Raw genomic sequence first — 15,624 nt, forward strand, 5'->3', positions numbered from 1 at the left:
TTGTGGTAGGAGAGTCCCTTGTAGATTAATCATGGACCATCTTTCCACAATCGTTTTCTTGCCTACATACAATCATGATGCCCAGGCTGTGTTTTGCCCAAGGTACAAAACCTTCATGCTGACTAGAATTGCTGTGAACAATAATAGACTTTTTAATTGGCTTCAGTTGGCAACCTGACACTTGAGGGTGGATAGCCTTTCTGACCTCAAACCAACCTTTTTCGAAATGGCAGTTTCCCTCATGGTAGTTCAGCTACCAGCAGCTGTGCTGCAAACACTTGGGTAGCACAATGTAAGAGCATTAAGACAGGCAAAGACACCACAAAACAGCAATTGATAGAATAAGTCTATTTTTTGAATTTTGATGGAAGTTGTGTGTTTCATTGGATAAAGCTATGGAATAGTTGTCTTGTGATGAATTGTATTTTGCATTTTGTGGTCAAGGGAATGTTCTGATGGGAATTTTCCGATGGGTGATGAGGTTGGAACACAATGAAGTATCGGATTGTAGTCACAGGAACTAATTTTAACTTTATTACCAGACTGGAATATGGATATGCTGGCTATTTTCTGCCTTCTCTTCCCTTGTCTTGAATCACTGGTGGCAAGATAGTGCTCTTATGGTAGTCTGGATGTGGATAATGGAGCACCATAAATCTACATTTTCACTCCAGCGACTGCTGCAAGGCTCCTCCAGATTGCTGAAGCACCAAAATCATGCTTCAGTACCCCAGTTGATGCATGGCAGCATACCTCTCATTGCAAACATGCTGACAATTTAATTGCAATGGAAGCCAGTTTTAAAATGGCTAACCTTTGTCACCTAGCAGCAGGATTTACTTGATGACTGCATATTAATAGATCAGTGGATTGTGCAAAATTAATAAATCATGTCTGCTGCAAGGTAGTGGAATAGCAAAAATGATTTGAGTGTGATCACATACCAACTACACATTAAGTGACTTGCAATCTTTATTCCATTATCAACATTTTAACAAGCTAGTTCAATATATCTCATGGAATGGCTTGCCAATATGCTGAACTTTATGGAATCCCCACTCTCAACACCTTAGAAGTAAGTATTGACCAGAAACTGAACTGCATGAGCCTTAAAAATACTGTGGCTTCAACAGCAGCTCAGAGGCTAGGAATTTTGCAGTGAGTAACTCACCACCAGAATCCACAAACTCTGTCCAGCATCTACATGGTACACATCAGGACTATCTGGATGAACCCAGCTCCAATAACACTCAAGAACTCTGATGCCATCCAGAACAATGCAACACAACCACATTTACTCCTCTGCCACTGATACAAGGGAACACCAGTGTGTGCCATCTACAAGAAATCCACCAAAGCTCCTTAGACAGCATCTTCCAAACCCATGAAAACTATCATCTAGAAGGACGAGTAGTGGATACCTGGGAACACCACTATTTGCAAGTTTCCCCTCCGGGCCCCTCTGCATGCTAACTTGGAAATATATCACTATTCCTTCTGCGTCGCTGAGTCAATATCCTGAAAGTCCTTCCCTAACAGCATTGTGTGTGTACCTGCGATAAATGGACAAAAGGCAGCTCACTACAACCTTTTCAAAGGCAACTAGGGAATGGCAATAAATTCTAATCCAGTGTGCAATGCTCACATTCCATGAATTAATAAAAAAAACCTCATTACTCATTGTTTGAACTAAAATGCTGACAGGTGTACATGAAATGCAAAATTGACAGGATAGAAACAAAATCCCAAAGAACGTATCCCAAATTATTTTCTTAATTCTCATCTAGTATCTGAATTGACTTTTCAGAGAAATGAAATGGCCTACATTTTGCACAAATGCATTTTTCACAAAAAAATGATAAAGATACACAACAGAACCTTGTGCCTTCTTTGGCAATGAGCTTGGAGATGGACAGGTTTTTAATTAGGCAGAATGGCACTATACCTAAACACTGTTGTCTGTTCATCTCCACTACCAAGTAAATTATAGGCGGAAGGGTCCATGATCAACAATCCCACCCAGCTGTCAATTGAAACCCTTAAGTGACCACTAAGGGCATTATTCCATCACCACTGGATTAACTCAGCTCCAGAATGGCCCATGCACGGCTACTTAAATCAAGTTAAATACCTTGATCAAGTGTGGTAAGGACCTGATTGAGGGACTCAATATTGGGGAGAAACTGATGAAAAAGCTGCTCAGAACAACCTCCTTGCCCTTGCTGTTGACACTCTTGAAGTCCTCTTCCCATGACCGTTAACGTATGAAAGCAGCCAGGCCCATTCCAATATTACAATTGTGACCTGGGTCATTCAGCAATCCCGGGATTCCAAAGCCTGTTCTTCGAGCAACACCCATTGCCTCCCCGGCATCAGAGAGACTGGCAACTCTTGGTAAAACCTTTTCTTCATGACCTTGATTTCAGGAGAAGGCCTGCTTGATAGTCTCGACATTCTTGACTTAATTATGGATTGGTGAGCTTTATTGAAAAACATGAATGTTGTGCTCTTCCAGCTAACAGGTGAGAGTCCTGACATTTCAATACGATTACACCCACGATACTGACAAACACTGACAATTCATTTTGGAATTTCTCATAAGCTAATTGTATACAGAAAAATATAGTAATGGCTTTTTCATTAAAAACACAGCAGAGCTGAGGTCGGCAAATAAATTGGGCATTATACATATTTCATCCATGCACATTTGTTCAATTATTTATTCTGAATTGATCTGTGCATGAATAAACACATAGAAGTTTGTAGAAAGTTACCAGTATGTTTGGAGCATATGATATGAACAATGGACCATTTTGCAGCCCTTTATTACTACGTTATTATTTTATGCCAAATGCCTCACTGTACCTGTGGTTAGATGTAGAAGAATAATTCCCACAAATCATCATGATGGTGAATGTTACAGAGTATGTAGGATAAGTGATGTTAAATGGCTGTTTCAGGTCTCTATATCAGCATATTTCTCTGTTGAATACTGTATATTTAAATGCTTACCTAATTTTAAGAAGTATTGGATTGGAACACTGCTTACTATTTATTGATATTGCCTTGCCTCAAAATTATGAGTATACCAGATAAGTATGCATGATATTGCATAATGAACATTGGTCACAAATATTGGACTTTGCTATTTGTCAAAACATTGGGGATAACTAACCAAATAACAAGATATGATTACTTCCTTGCTGGCTTTATTCTATTTTGAAATTCTATTCAACATAATTTTGGAATTAAAACACTGTGTGCAGATAATCAATATGAGCTTAGCCTGAATTTGTTAATTCAAAGTAATTGCGGAAGTCTGGTACCCTGTATGTAGCTGAGTATTGAACAACAACTTGCAATGTGCATAATTCATTATTCTCATTAAAACAAAATAGTGACTCCTGTGTGCAAAGTACCATAGTTGAATATTTTATAATAATTTTAGTGAACTATCACATGGATGTCTTCTGGACATGGGGTTAAATCATCTCACTGTATCATCATTATTCTAAACTTCTCAGGCAATCAAAAATCAACAACTATATTGCAATTAAAGATATTTAACAACAAAATATAATTGTATGATATTTCAGGATTTACAGTCCCCAGAACAAAAGAAATTTGGTTACGTGACATTATAATTTACATTAGAGTTTGTGTACTAATTTTTATTCAGCTTCTTCAAATTAAACTAGATAGAAATATTCAATCAAAATAAATTGCTTGAAATAATTTCTGAAACTTAAAAACGGTGTCTACAATACAGAGTTCAAATATAGCACATAACAGCTGTAACCTTCCGAACAGCTACAATAGAACCAAGTGTCATGATCAATTATTGGCTAAAGTGAGCTGTGATAATGTGGTTGTTAACCTGAGCTCACTTTTCATAGTAGTTAATTTGGCTTATATTGACAGAATCTCAAAAGCAGATGGAATAACATATTGACCAGGAAACCCTAATTGTCAGCACAAAAATAAAGGGGGTGGTAAGTATTTGACACAAACATCTTTCACAAGAGTTCATTAGCAGGGTCAAACTGGAAAAACGGCATCCAAGGAAACTGGCACCATCCCCTACCTGCTGCAGCTACCAGATTATTCATAAGGGCAACTTAAAGCTCATCATACCAATTAGAATGCAATTAAAATAAACTAGAAAAGATGGGTACCAATTCAATTTTGAACAAATGTTTGTATGCCAAAGCTTGACCAAGACCATCAACTATTGCCTGCTTAAGATATTCACATAGTACTTAAATCTGCTTCTCCAAGCTTATTTTTGGCTTTCACATCAGTCACTAGATAAATGATTAAAACAATATTTGTAAATGGTTATGAATGTTTGGATTCTTTGAAATTGATATATCTTTGTAGTGATATCAAAGACTGCAGATATCTACAAAACAAATCATTCCTTACTTGATAACCTGTCATGTCCATTCCAGATTTGGTTGTGATCTTAACTTTAAAATAATTCCTTATTACACAACAATGCTCATGTACTATTCTGGACTACAGCAGAAGCCATTGGTTTATTATGCCTGTGATAATTCTCTGTGCAGCTGTGCAAATAATTTTGCTGCTCTTTGACAAAAACCCTGTTAATATTTCTTTTTCAAGTATATGTCCAATGGCATTTGATATTTACTGCTGAGTTTACTTCTCACAACCTTTCGGGGAGTGTTATCCAGATCATTATAACTCACTTTATAAAAGAATCTCTCTTCCACTCCAAATTAGTTCTTTTGCCAATTATCTTAAACGTGCCATTTCTGGTTATTGATTCTCCTGCCAGTGTAAAGTTTCTCCTTTTCTATGAAAATCCCTCATAAACTTATAAATCTTCATTAAGTTCTTCCTTAATCATCCCTGAACTTCCTACGTAATCAAATAATCAACTTTTTAAGAGGAAGCACTATTGTTTGGTATGTGACAGCTTATTTTGGACCATTTGTACACTTGATATACATGGTTTATGCTGAATATTCTGAGGTCTAGCCAAGAAGTTAGTTTGGTCAATGACAACATAGCGTTGTGGTTTCCATGTACTGGATCCAACGGTCTTTGATTTTTCTTTGTCATTTTTTGCACAGGAAGTAAGAGAAAGATTTTCATTAGCATTTGATTGTGAATTGTTGACATGTGTGTTCGCCTGGAAACTGTGGTCCTCATCCAGTTCAGTTTCCAAGTCATATATAGTTAAATCAACTACTGGACGGTTGACATAATTGTGCTTTAATGGTTGTGTTTGACTTAGTCTGTTCCAGGGATGCTCTGATATTTCAGAATACTCATTTTCTTCTATAGAATAAACAGTAACTACAGGAACAGGAACACTCTTCCTTGCACGTGTTAGCCTTCTCTGCATCTGATCCTGGAGCCCAATACCATGTGCAGATGCCCAGGCAGAATCTTTAACCCTGTTGCCATTCTTATCATCTTGCTTTGTTTTAGTATTTTTGCAATTCTGTTCTCTCTTTAAAACTCCATTGGTTATGACAGGATCCTGTGAAACATCTGCAGGTGGTTCCCTGTGAGATAAGTTAAAACAAAGATTTCTCAAATGTTGAAATACCAGCTTTTTCACTATTCTTTCTTTTTCCAGCAATTTTTAGTTACATTACTAACTTTTATAGATATGACCCTGAATGGTGCATGCTTTGCTGAAATTTCTGAAAGGATAATAGCTTAATTTGTCAATAGTATGTAACCATTCATATTACAAAGACAAGGTCTCAAATTCAATTTGCGGTGTGTGCTGAGTTAAGCTCATATACATTAGAATTAAGGTGGGAAAGGTCAATGTATTGAGTATCGGAGTTGGGATGTTGTGTTGCAGCTGAACAGGACATTGGTTAGGCCACTTCTGGGATATTGTGTTCAATTCTGGTCTCGCTGCTACAGGAAAAATGTTGTTAAACTTGAAAGGGTTTAGAAAAAATTTACAAGGATGTTGTCAGGGTTGAAAGGTTTGAGCTATAGGGAGAGGTTGAATAGGTTGGGGCTATTTTTCCTAGGGCATTGGAAGCTGAAGGGTGACCTTATCGAGACTGATAAAATCATGGGGGCCATGGATAGGTGAATAGGCAAGGTCTTTTACCCAGGGTAGAGGAGTCCAAAACTAGAGGGCATAAGTTTAACTTGAGAGTGGATAGATTTAAAAGAAGCATAAGGGGCAACGTCTTCATGCAGAGGGTGGTGTGTGGATGGAATGAGCTGCCAGAGGAAGTGGTACAGGCTGGTACAATTACAACATTTAAAAGGCATCTGGATGGATACTTGAATAGGAAGAATTTACGGTGCCAAATGCTGGCAAATGTGACTGGATTAATTTAGAATATCTGGTCAGCATGGAAGAGTTGGACCACAGAGTCAGTTTCTATGCTGTATAACTCTATGACTCTAGGTAGTGGCATGATAATTGATGATATAACTTGGGAAGGAGTAGAATAGGAAGCCAGCATTTATGCTTCTGATTGCTATTCAATGTCATCAATCTCTTCATTAAAAACTTACTTATGTGAATTTTGCGTTAGAACAGGCTCACCCATAACAACTTATACTGTGAACTAGCCTGTCAACACCACAAATATATATATCCTCTCTCATGTGAAAAATACTTACTTTGTTAAGGTACAGTGCTGCTGCCTGTACCCCTGGAACTGTTTGCTAGCATGAATTTTACTTCTTCAGGAGATGACATGTTTTATTCCAGGTTTCATTTTGCGAAATGTCTCTACAATGGTCGTACAATTAATTAATGTACAATTACAATGGTTGAAATATATTTCCATTTTGAAAAGACTTTTGATTAGATACTGCATGGTGGAATCATGACTAAGGTTAGAACATGTGGCATCCAGGAAAGGTTGCAGAATACACAGTAGTTGTTAAAAGTAACTATTCAGATTGGTGAGAAGACGTGTTCAACAAGGATCAGTGCTGGGGCCACCGATTCATAATTTATATTAATGATATAGACCTAGGAATCAGAAATTTATTTTCAAAATTTACAGCGACACTAAATAGGGTTGCGCAGTTGGTACAAAACAAGAATGTGATAAAATACAGGAAGATACTAAGAAGCTTATAGAATAAAAAATTAAGTGACAAATCAATTTCTTCTTAGTAAGGGTAGTACATTTTAAAGGGAAGAATAACATTTTGTTTGTACAAGTCTGAAGTGGCTAGAAAGGAAGTGATTGTGAAGTATAGATATGCAATTCATTAAGCAGATAAATAATTGAATATTTTAAAATAACTGAAATCACCGGGTTCGTTATGAGAGAGCTGGAATCGAAAAGCAAAGAATCTGAGTTAATCTTGTGTGTGGTGTTTGCTAGACCATGTTTGTGAATATCATGTGCAGTTTTAGTCTCCAGATTGTAAAAATGATATTGAAGATTTTGTGGATCTTCTTTGCACTTTCCCCAAAGATTTCACACAGAGGGTGGTGCGTGTATGGAATGAGCTGCCAGAGGACGTGGTGCAGGCTGGTACAATTGCAACATTTAAAAGGCATCTGGATGAATAGGAAGTGTTTAGAGAGATATGGGCCAAGTGCTGGCAAATGGGACTGGGTTAGGTTGGGATAGCCAGTCAGCATGGATGAGTTGGACCAAAGGGTCTGATTCCATGCTGTACATCTCTATGACTAGGATACTAGGGCTTATCAGGAAGGCTGAACAGGCTTGGATGGTTTTCTCCAGAAAAAGGAAGGTTGAGGGGTCTTGTGAGGATTTGATAGAGGACCTAAATATATTGACACTTTGGGTTTGTGGTGAAGTGCAAAATTCGAGATCACAAACACAAAATAATAATTGCTAATAAACCTAACAGGAATTTCAGGTTAAAACTAAACGCTCTTCACCCAAAGAGTGGAGTAATTGAGAAAAATAGCCAATATGCTTTAATTGCTTAACATTGCACATCTTACGTATACAGTTTTTAATCATTATTTTTTACTTGAAAATAACTAATTATCTGCGTTATTAGTTTGCATTCCTATTATGAAAGGATTGTTATATGGCCACTTTTAGTTTATATTATCTTAACACTTTTTTCTTTTTAACTATGTGATTGTCATGAGAAGTAAATTAAAATTACTTTATGATTAAATGATTTCAAAAAGTCAGTTCATTAAATTGACAGAACAGTTTTGCCTGTTATTGTGCAATTGAAATTTTCTGCCTGATTTTGGATATATGTTTTTAATTGGCAATGCATTTACGTATTAATTTCTAATTCTATATACTTAAATTATCTAAAATGAGTTATATTTAAAGAAACGCTAAACATCTAAATTCAACCTGAACAACTAAAGGAATAATTTAGATTATAATTGACTTCTCTGTAATAAGACTGCTGTAACATCTGGTTTTGAGTAGTAATTCATTTTCAACATTTCAAATTGATAATTTAACATTGAATTTTCCATTTTGCAAGTTCATTTGTACATTTTGTGACATAATGGTGATGGAATTGATGTTTAAAAATAAATAAGACTTTTATTATCATGAAATTTATTTTTAAAAGCAAATGTGACTCTTATTTGGTTTGAGAATAGTTATCTTGCGTTATCGTAAAGGTTTTAAACAAAACACACAGGAACTTGTGATATTTTTCTTTTGTCATATTGTGAGATAAAATTGTACTTTAATTTTATCAAAACATTTTTGTTGATCTGTCCAAAACAGTAAATGGGGGATATTCATTTTGAAATGGTTTTTGCTTATAGAGATCCATTTTAGTGCAGGAAATGGATATTGTAGAGTGTGGACAGGAAAACAATAAAACTTTACATTACACTTATGTAAATACGTCGAAGAAACCAGCAATAACTAATTGTCTGATTGTTATGACTAACAAATCACAAAATGATCTTTTGCTGCTACCAGCTGTCAGGCATTGACAATTCAAATATAAAACACATATTCTCAACTTAAGGGACAACAATATTTTGCAAATGTGTGACACCCAAACAGATATTTTTTAGTTGATGATACAAGTTTTGGCTTTCAGATTTTTGGTATAACTGACCTCATACAAGTAGCCAGCTGCTGTTTGATTCTCAAAGCATTGTCAATCTGAGTTTTGCAGGTAGCATTTCAGCATTATAGGTCATTCACTATCATTCATTTCATTTCATAACAATGTATGATTATCATTGAACTGTAGTTTGGGTTCTTTCCAGCAAAATTGCAAAGCTAAGGACTAAGAATGATGTACAGCCAGATAACATGCAAAGGCCATTATTCTTCTGCTCTGTTTCTGCCCCCAGTCATATCTGTATATTCCAAATCAGTGTTTAAGGTCCTTTCAACACTCATATGTTTGAAGATACGTCCTGGCATTAGAGTACAAAGCACTGCAACTTTGGCAGTTCAACGTCATTTCAGGAAAATCAAAGATGACAATTAAAAAAAGTTGAGGAATTGATCCAAATTGTTTTGTACTCAGTCAATTGTGACAAGCTTCAAGGTAGTTTTGTGGAAAGCTTGGCATCTAGAAACTGTATAAATAGTTATTTGCAGATAACTTGTATTTCCCCTGTTATCTTTGATCAAATTATTTCCAGCTTGCTACCGAGAAATTTATGTTAAATTAAGGCCCTCATTCAGGGTATCCTGGATTTACTAACAAAAAAAATTATCTTATTCTAATCTTGCCAAATAGATTTGATTCTTGCAAAAATGTTACATGAGTTAGTACATCCCATTTTGTATACAAAACACAAAATTAAAAAAGTCAACCTGACTCTTCAAATTAGTTTTATTTCCAATTTTCTGCTGAGGTGTTTTGAGTCTGATGCTTTATTTAGAAATATATTACATTTGGGTATATAGAGTTTTGAATAAAGAATTTGTTTGAAAATATGATTAAAAATAGTGAGAATTGTGACCATAATTATTTGTAATTACCTTCACTAATGGTGACACTCTGCAAAATTCTAATAAAATGTAGTTATACACGTTCCACTTAACTAATTTACCATTAATTATTTTATATAACTAACCCTCACTATGTCAAAACTACTTCCAGTTTAAACATGATTTTTAAATTGAATGTTCGCGTTGACCCATGTACTGCGTCTAGATTATATGAACCTAGCATTCCCAGAAACTGTTATTGTTTTCAATATCCTTTCCTTGATGAAATCTGCTTATGTTAGAATCCACATCATTCAGCATACTGCTAAAACAACTGTACCATTCAAGATCAGAGATGGTTACAGAGAGTGGTGAACACGGCCCAGACAATCACAAAAGCCAACCTCCCATCTACAGAATCCATCTTCCTGGCCTGTTGTCAAGGAAAGGCTATCAGCATTCTCAAAGATCCATCCCATCCTGGCAATGTTTTTCTACAACCTCTACCATCGGGGAGAAGGTACAGAAACCTGAATACACGCACCAGCCAGTTTCGAAATAGTTTCTACCCACTGTTGTTAGAATACTGAATGGACTCACAAACTCTTAACATTCGCCTGTACCTGTGTTTTTGTATTTTCTGCTGTTTATTATCTATGATACTCTACTATGTGATCTGCCTGTATTGCTTGCAAGACAAAGCTTTTTACTGGGCCTCAGTACATGTAACAATAAATAAATTCAATTCAATAATAGACATTATCATGCAATGTGTTTACTCTATATTTTCCTGTAATCATCCCTAGCTACTTCCAATAAAATTATAAGCATGTTCTTGTATGCTCATTGATACTTTCACCAGTTGTACTCTAATTTCGAGAGAACAAGGGCCAGAATTACCCCATATTAGAAAACTACTACCATAGGTAGTACCATAATATAGACAAGAAACATTTGTCCCATTGCATCTTTGCTGGAATGTTGATAAAACACTCCAAAATAATCTTATTACCTTGCTCTCTCATCTTAGCCCTATAATACCTTCTGTTTCAACTATTTATCATCCACTTGGTCTTTACCACCTTTATTACTCCATATGACAAAGTATTACATGTTGACACTTCTCTGTGTCATAAATTCCTCTTAATTTTCTTGATGATAACTTTAAATTGGTAACCCCTCATTACTGATTCCCTAAACAATTTATACTTTTAGAAATATATTTCTAAATAGGAATTAGAAATTTCTAACCAATTGGAGATAATTCCAATACATCAAGCCTCTGCTCATATTTATAGTTTCCATTCCTGGTATCATCCTGTAATTTAGAATCTCAACGATATTCCTGCAAAACACCACCAAGATTGTACACATTACTTTGGCCTGTCACCTTCTACAAAGTTAAAAGTGACTTTATATCTATTTATAAAATCTAAAAGGTTATTCATTTTATAACTTGACCTACCTGTAGTTTAACAATCAAGGTATTTTGGTCTCCTTACTTAAGAAAAGGTGTACTGGCACTGGAAGGGGTAAAGGGGAGGTTCACTAGGTTGATTTCAGAGTTGAGGGGGTTGGCTAATGAGGAGAGGCTGAGTATATTGGAATTATATTCATTGGAATTCAGAAGAATGAGGGGGGAATCTTATAGAAACTTATAAAATAGAAATAGATAGGATGTTTCTACTGGTGGGTGAGACTAGGACAAGAGGGTATGGCCTCAAGATTAGCGGAAGTACGTTTAGAACTGAACTGAGCAGGAATTCTTCATCCAGAGGGTTGTTAATCTATGGAATTCCTTGTCCAGGGAAGTAGTTGACGCTACGTCAGTAATCACTTTAAAGCTAAGGTAGTTTTTTGAAAAATAAAGGAATTAAGGGTTATGGTGAAAACGCAAGTAAGAGCAGCTGTGTCCACGAAAAGATTGGCCATGATCTTATTAATTGGTGGAGCAGGCTCGAAGTGCTGAACAGCCTACTCCTGCACTAGTTTTTGTGTTCTTATATATGTGAAAGTCGAGGTCTCTGTTTCGTGCTGTTCAATGTCTTTTGTTTCACCATGCTGTATTATTTTTATTCCCTCAGATCATATATGAAATCACACCTGTAAATATTAAATTATCAACTAACTGTTTTTCACTAATACCTGTCCTTTATAGACTTTTTCATTGTCTGCCAAAACCTTAACTTTAATATTGCTTGCAGTTTGAATTTTATGATTTCCTAGCTCAAGTCTTAATTAGGTTTACTGCTAACAAAAACAAAAATGTGGATCCAGCACTGAATGTTCAGTGTTTCACTTCCAAACTTTCTCTTTGTTGAATGACTGTTGGAGGATACACTAAGCATGCAGGGTTGGAGGATACACTAAGCATGCACCATTCCAAATTTACTTCCATGAGCTAAATTTCTATGTTGCTACATTTCCTCTTATAGTAAAACTTGTAATCAAAATCTTTCGCATGCATTCTGTAGCTTCTTTTGATAGACAAATTGCATCAGGACTTACTGTCTTATTGATATGAATTCTTTTTTTTTCAGAACTGGTTCCTTTTCTTTAATTGTAAGTGATAGGCACTGCCATGGCAGAATTCTACAACTGACCCATGATGGAGTGTTCGCTGGCTGCCATGTCAGCTTCCATCCACCCGAGGTGGAGGCCTCCTGAGGTCAGTGTTTCAACTGAAGCTCAGGTGGAGGTCATAAGATTCCTGGCCACTGGCATAGGAGCTTAAGTTGCTGGCATGTAGGCATAGATAGCTGCCACTGTAAATGCAGTTCTCAATGCTCTATAAGCCAAAATGGCTCCAATGGCAGCTCTACAATCTTTGCTCCAGCAAATTGACGATTAATGAAGTGACACCATAGAAATTGTCATGGCACTATGGAAGTGAACCTGCAAGTCTTGTTTTTGGATGACAGCATTTCTCCTTCTGCCACTGCTATTCTACTAGCATCTTTACTGTTGCCTCTCAACCAACGAGCCCAGATTGCTGTTGCCCTTGCTAAAGTGGTAACATGCAAAGCTGGATCCACAAAATCTAGAGGACATGCAGAAAGTCCATCTGCAGTCTCTTCCAGTGAGACTCAACAGTCTACCACTAGCCATGCTGCAGACATTGCAGTAGCTGTGCGCAGGCCCTCACAATCCCTGGATTGTTTTAAGTTTCCAGGACATAGTGGCTAAATCCTAACAATGAAAGTTAGGCAAAGTAAAGCACCACATCAAAGCTACCCTCTTCAGCATGTACTGCTGGAATCCCCAAGTGATCTAAGCAGCAAAACTTTTATATAGCAGACCGATGTCTTGCTCCAGTGTTGCAAATAATTCCAGGTTATTATTGAAGGGTGTCTGAGCTAACTCATTATCATGGAAAGGTATCATGAGAGTGTGGAAGTGTTAATCCTTATCACCTAGCAACCTTATTATGTTTTGGATAGCTGAAGATGATTGATATAGCTGACTATTATTAGTTAGATGCATCTTGGTTGCGGCTAGGATAACAGTCATTCAACAAAATTAACCTTCTAGTCTGGTCAGAAAACAAATAAACAATGAGAAGGTAGTGTTATGGTTGCATATCTCTATTGTTTACTTGGTAAGGCAGGATTGGAGGATACACTAAGCATGCACCATTTTGAAATCCACTATCTTGGTGAATTACTGTTCACCTTTGGCTTTCCTTCTCTGTGCATGCCTCTGTGATCTTCTAGTGCTTCTATGGAATTTGACTGTGTCACTTGTTGATGTTGCCAGCTCCCGTGTGAATGGATCTTGTGGCAAAGACTGCAAGAACAATGACAACCATTGGGAGCACTGTCCTCACCCTGGATTGTGCCTCCACCTTATCATGAAGAAAGTGACACAACTCTACCACTACTGTTTTGTGCAGTACTGTCTCAGCAAGCACTGTTTCTGGCTCATTGCTAAGTTGGAGTGATACATCTGGAAATTCCTTGCTGATACGCTCTTTTTTTTGGAGATCCCTCATTCCTCACAGAGCTTCCCCTCACTGCCTTCTCACCTGCATGCCATGCTTGTGTTAGAGTATGGTATTGCATCTACCACCCACATACCTATTTACAGCATTACCTTCTGCATTCCTGAGATCTACCTTGGAATTCTCCAAACTTACCTGATCCAAAGTAAGTCTGAAGTGCTTGGCTGCAACTTGCTGAGTGGCCCTTTAAAAGACCCGTATTGCATCAGCATTTGCATGTTAAAAGTGCAATTGTATTGCTCTTTTAAAGTCTTTGGGTACATGAAGAGAATGCAGCTACATTCTAATACTCCTGTTCAGTAATGCTATGTAGAAAATAGCCAGCAGTAATACATACACAATAAAATATCAGGTGATCTTAGTAGCAGCACGACACAAATGAATTTCATACCCTTACAACTCGCACTTGCATCTTCATTTATAAACACTGACATAAACCATTTACTTAATATATCGAACACATCTTTAACCTCCACCATGAGGCTTTCTGCATTGTTTATATGTAGGCCTGCTCTATATCTATACTATTTGCCAGATTCTTATTAAAACCCTTATTATCTGCTTCTAAAATTATTCATTAGTGCATTTCCTATTCCTTTTTAGCCCTTTTACGCCTTTACAACACTCGTTTGATTATATGCTGCATAAGATAAAGATGTAAGGCGTTACAGGCAATGTATTAGCATGGATACAGAATTGGTTAACCAACAGGAAGCAAAGAGTGGGAATAAATGAGTGCTATTCTGGTTGGCAATCAGTGACTAATAGTGTGCCTCAGTGATCAGTGTTGGGACTGCAATTATTCACAACTTACATAGATGATTTGGAGTTGGGGACTATTTGTCATGTATCAAAGTTTGCAGATGACACGAAGATGACTGGTAGAGCAAAGTGTGCAAACGACTGTGAAACTTTGTAGAGGGGCATAGATAATTTAAGTGAATGGGCAAAGGTATGGCAGATGGAGTACAATGTTAATAAATGTGAAGTCATCCATTTTGGTAGGAATAAAAAGGACCTGGCTGTTCCTGTGCATGAACCACAGAAGGTTGGTCTGCAGGTGTAACAGGTAATTGAGAAGGCAAACAGAATTTTGGCCTTCAATGTTAAACGGATTGAGTCTAAAAGCAGAGAGGTTATGTTGCAGCTGTATAGGGTGATGGTGAGGTCACACCTGGGGTACTGTGTGTAGTTTTGGTCTCCTTACTTGAGAAAAGATGTACTGCCACTAGAAGGGATGCAGAGGAGGTTCACTAGGTTGATTCTGGAATTCAAGGGGTTGGTTTATGAGGGGAGACTGAAGAGACTGGGATTATATTCATTGGAATTTGAAAGTATGAGGGGGGATCTTATAGAAACATATAAAATTATGAAAGGAATAAATAAGATAGGCATAGAGAGGATGTTTCCACTGGTGGGTGAAACTAGGACAAGAGGGCATAGCCTCAAAATTAGGGGGAGCAGATTTAGGATTGAATTGAGAAGGAACATTGTCACTAGAGGGTTGTGAAGTGGTTGAGGCTTCCTCAGTAAATGTTTTTAAACCTAAGATAGATAATTTTTTGAACAGTAAAGGAATTAAAGGTTATGATGAGAGGGCGGCTAAATGGAGGCCACGTAAAGATCAGCCATGATCTTATTGAATAGCAGAACAGACTTTAAGGGCTAGATTGCCTGCTCCTGCTCTTAGTTCTTCATTCTAATGTTCATTGTGTTCTTTAGCATTTTTAGTTATAGTTTTGTCATAGA

The 15,624-nt window shown here is 36.9% G+C and overlaps 1 protein-coding gene across 1 annotated transcript in view; it reads right to left on the reverse strand.

Moving 5' to 3' along the window:
* Nucleotides 1–3,467: 3,467 nt before the first annotated feature.
* LOC122564660 (uncharacterized) overlaps nucleotides 3,468–15,624 on the reverse strand; it is a 44,557-nt gene continuing 32,400 nt past the window's right edge. Inside the window, exon 5 of the mRNA XM_043719743.2 lies at nucleotides 3,468–5,537. Coding sequence (XP_043575678.1) covers nucleotides 4,922–5,537 — 616 coding nt within the window. The 3' untranslated portion in view covers nucleotides 3,468–4,921. The remainder of the gene's footprint in view (nucleotides 5,538–15,624) is intronic.

The sequence above is a fragment of the Chiloscyllium plagiosum genome, unplaced genomic scaffold (genome assembly GCF_037043375.1).
Source record: "Chiloscyllium plagiosum isolate Xiang-an unplaced genomic scaffold, Cpla_swu_hap1 HiC_scaffold_21, whole genome shotgun sequence".
Classification (NCBI taxonomy): domain Eukaryota; kingdom Metazoa; phylum Chordata; class Chondrichthyes; order Orectolobiformes; family Hemiscylliidae; genus Chiloscyllium; species Chiloscyllium plagiosum.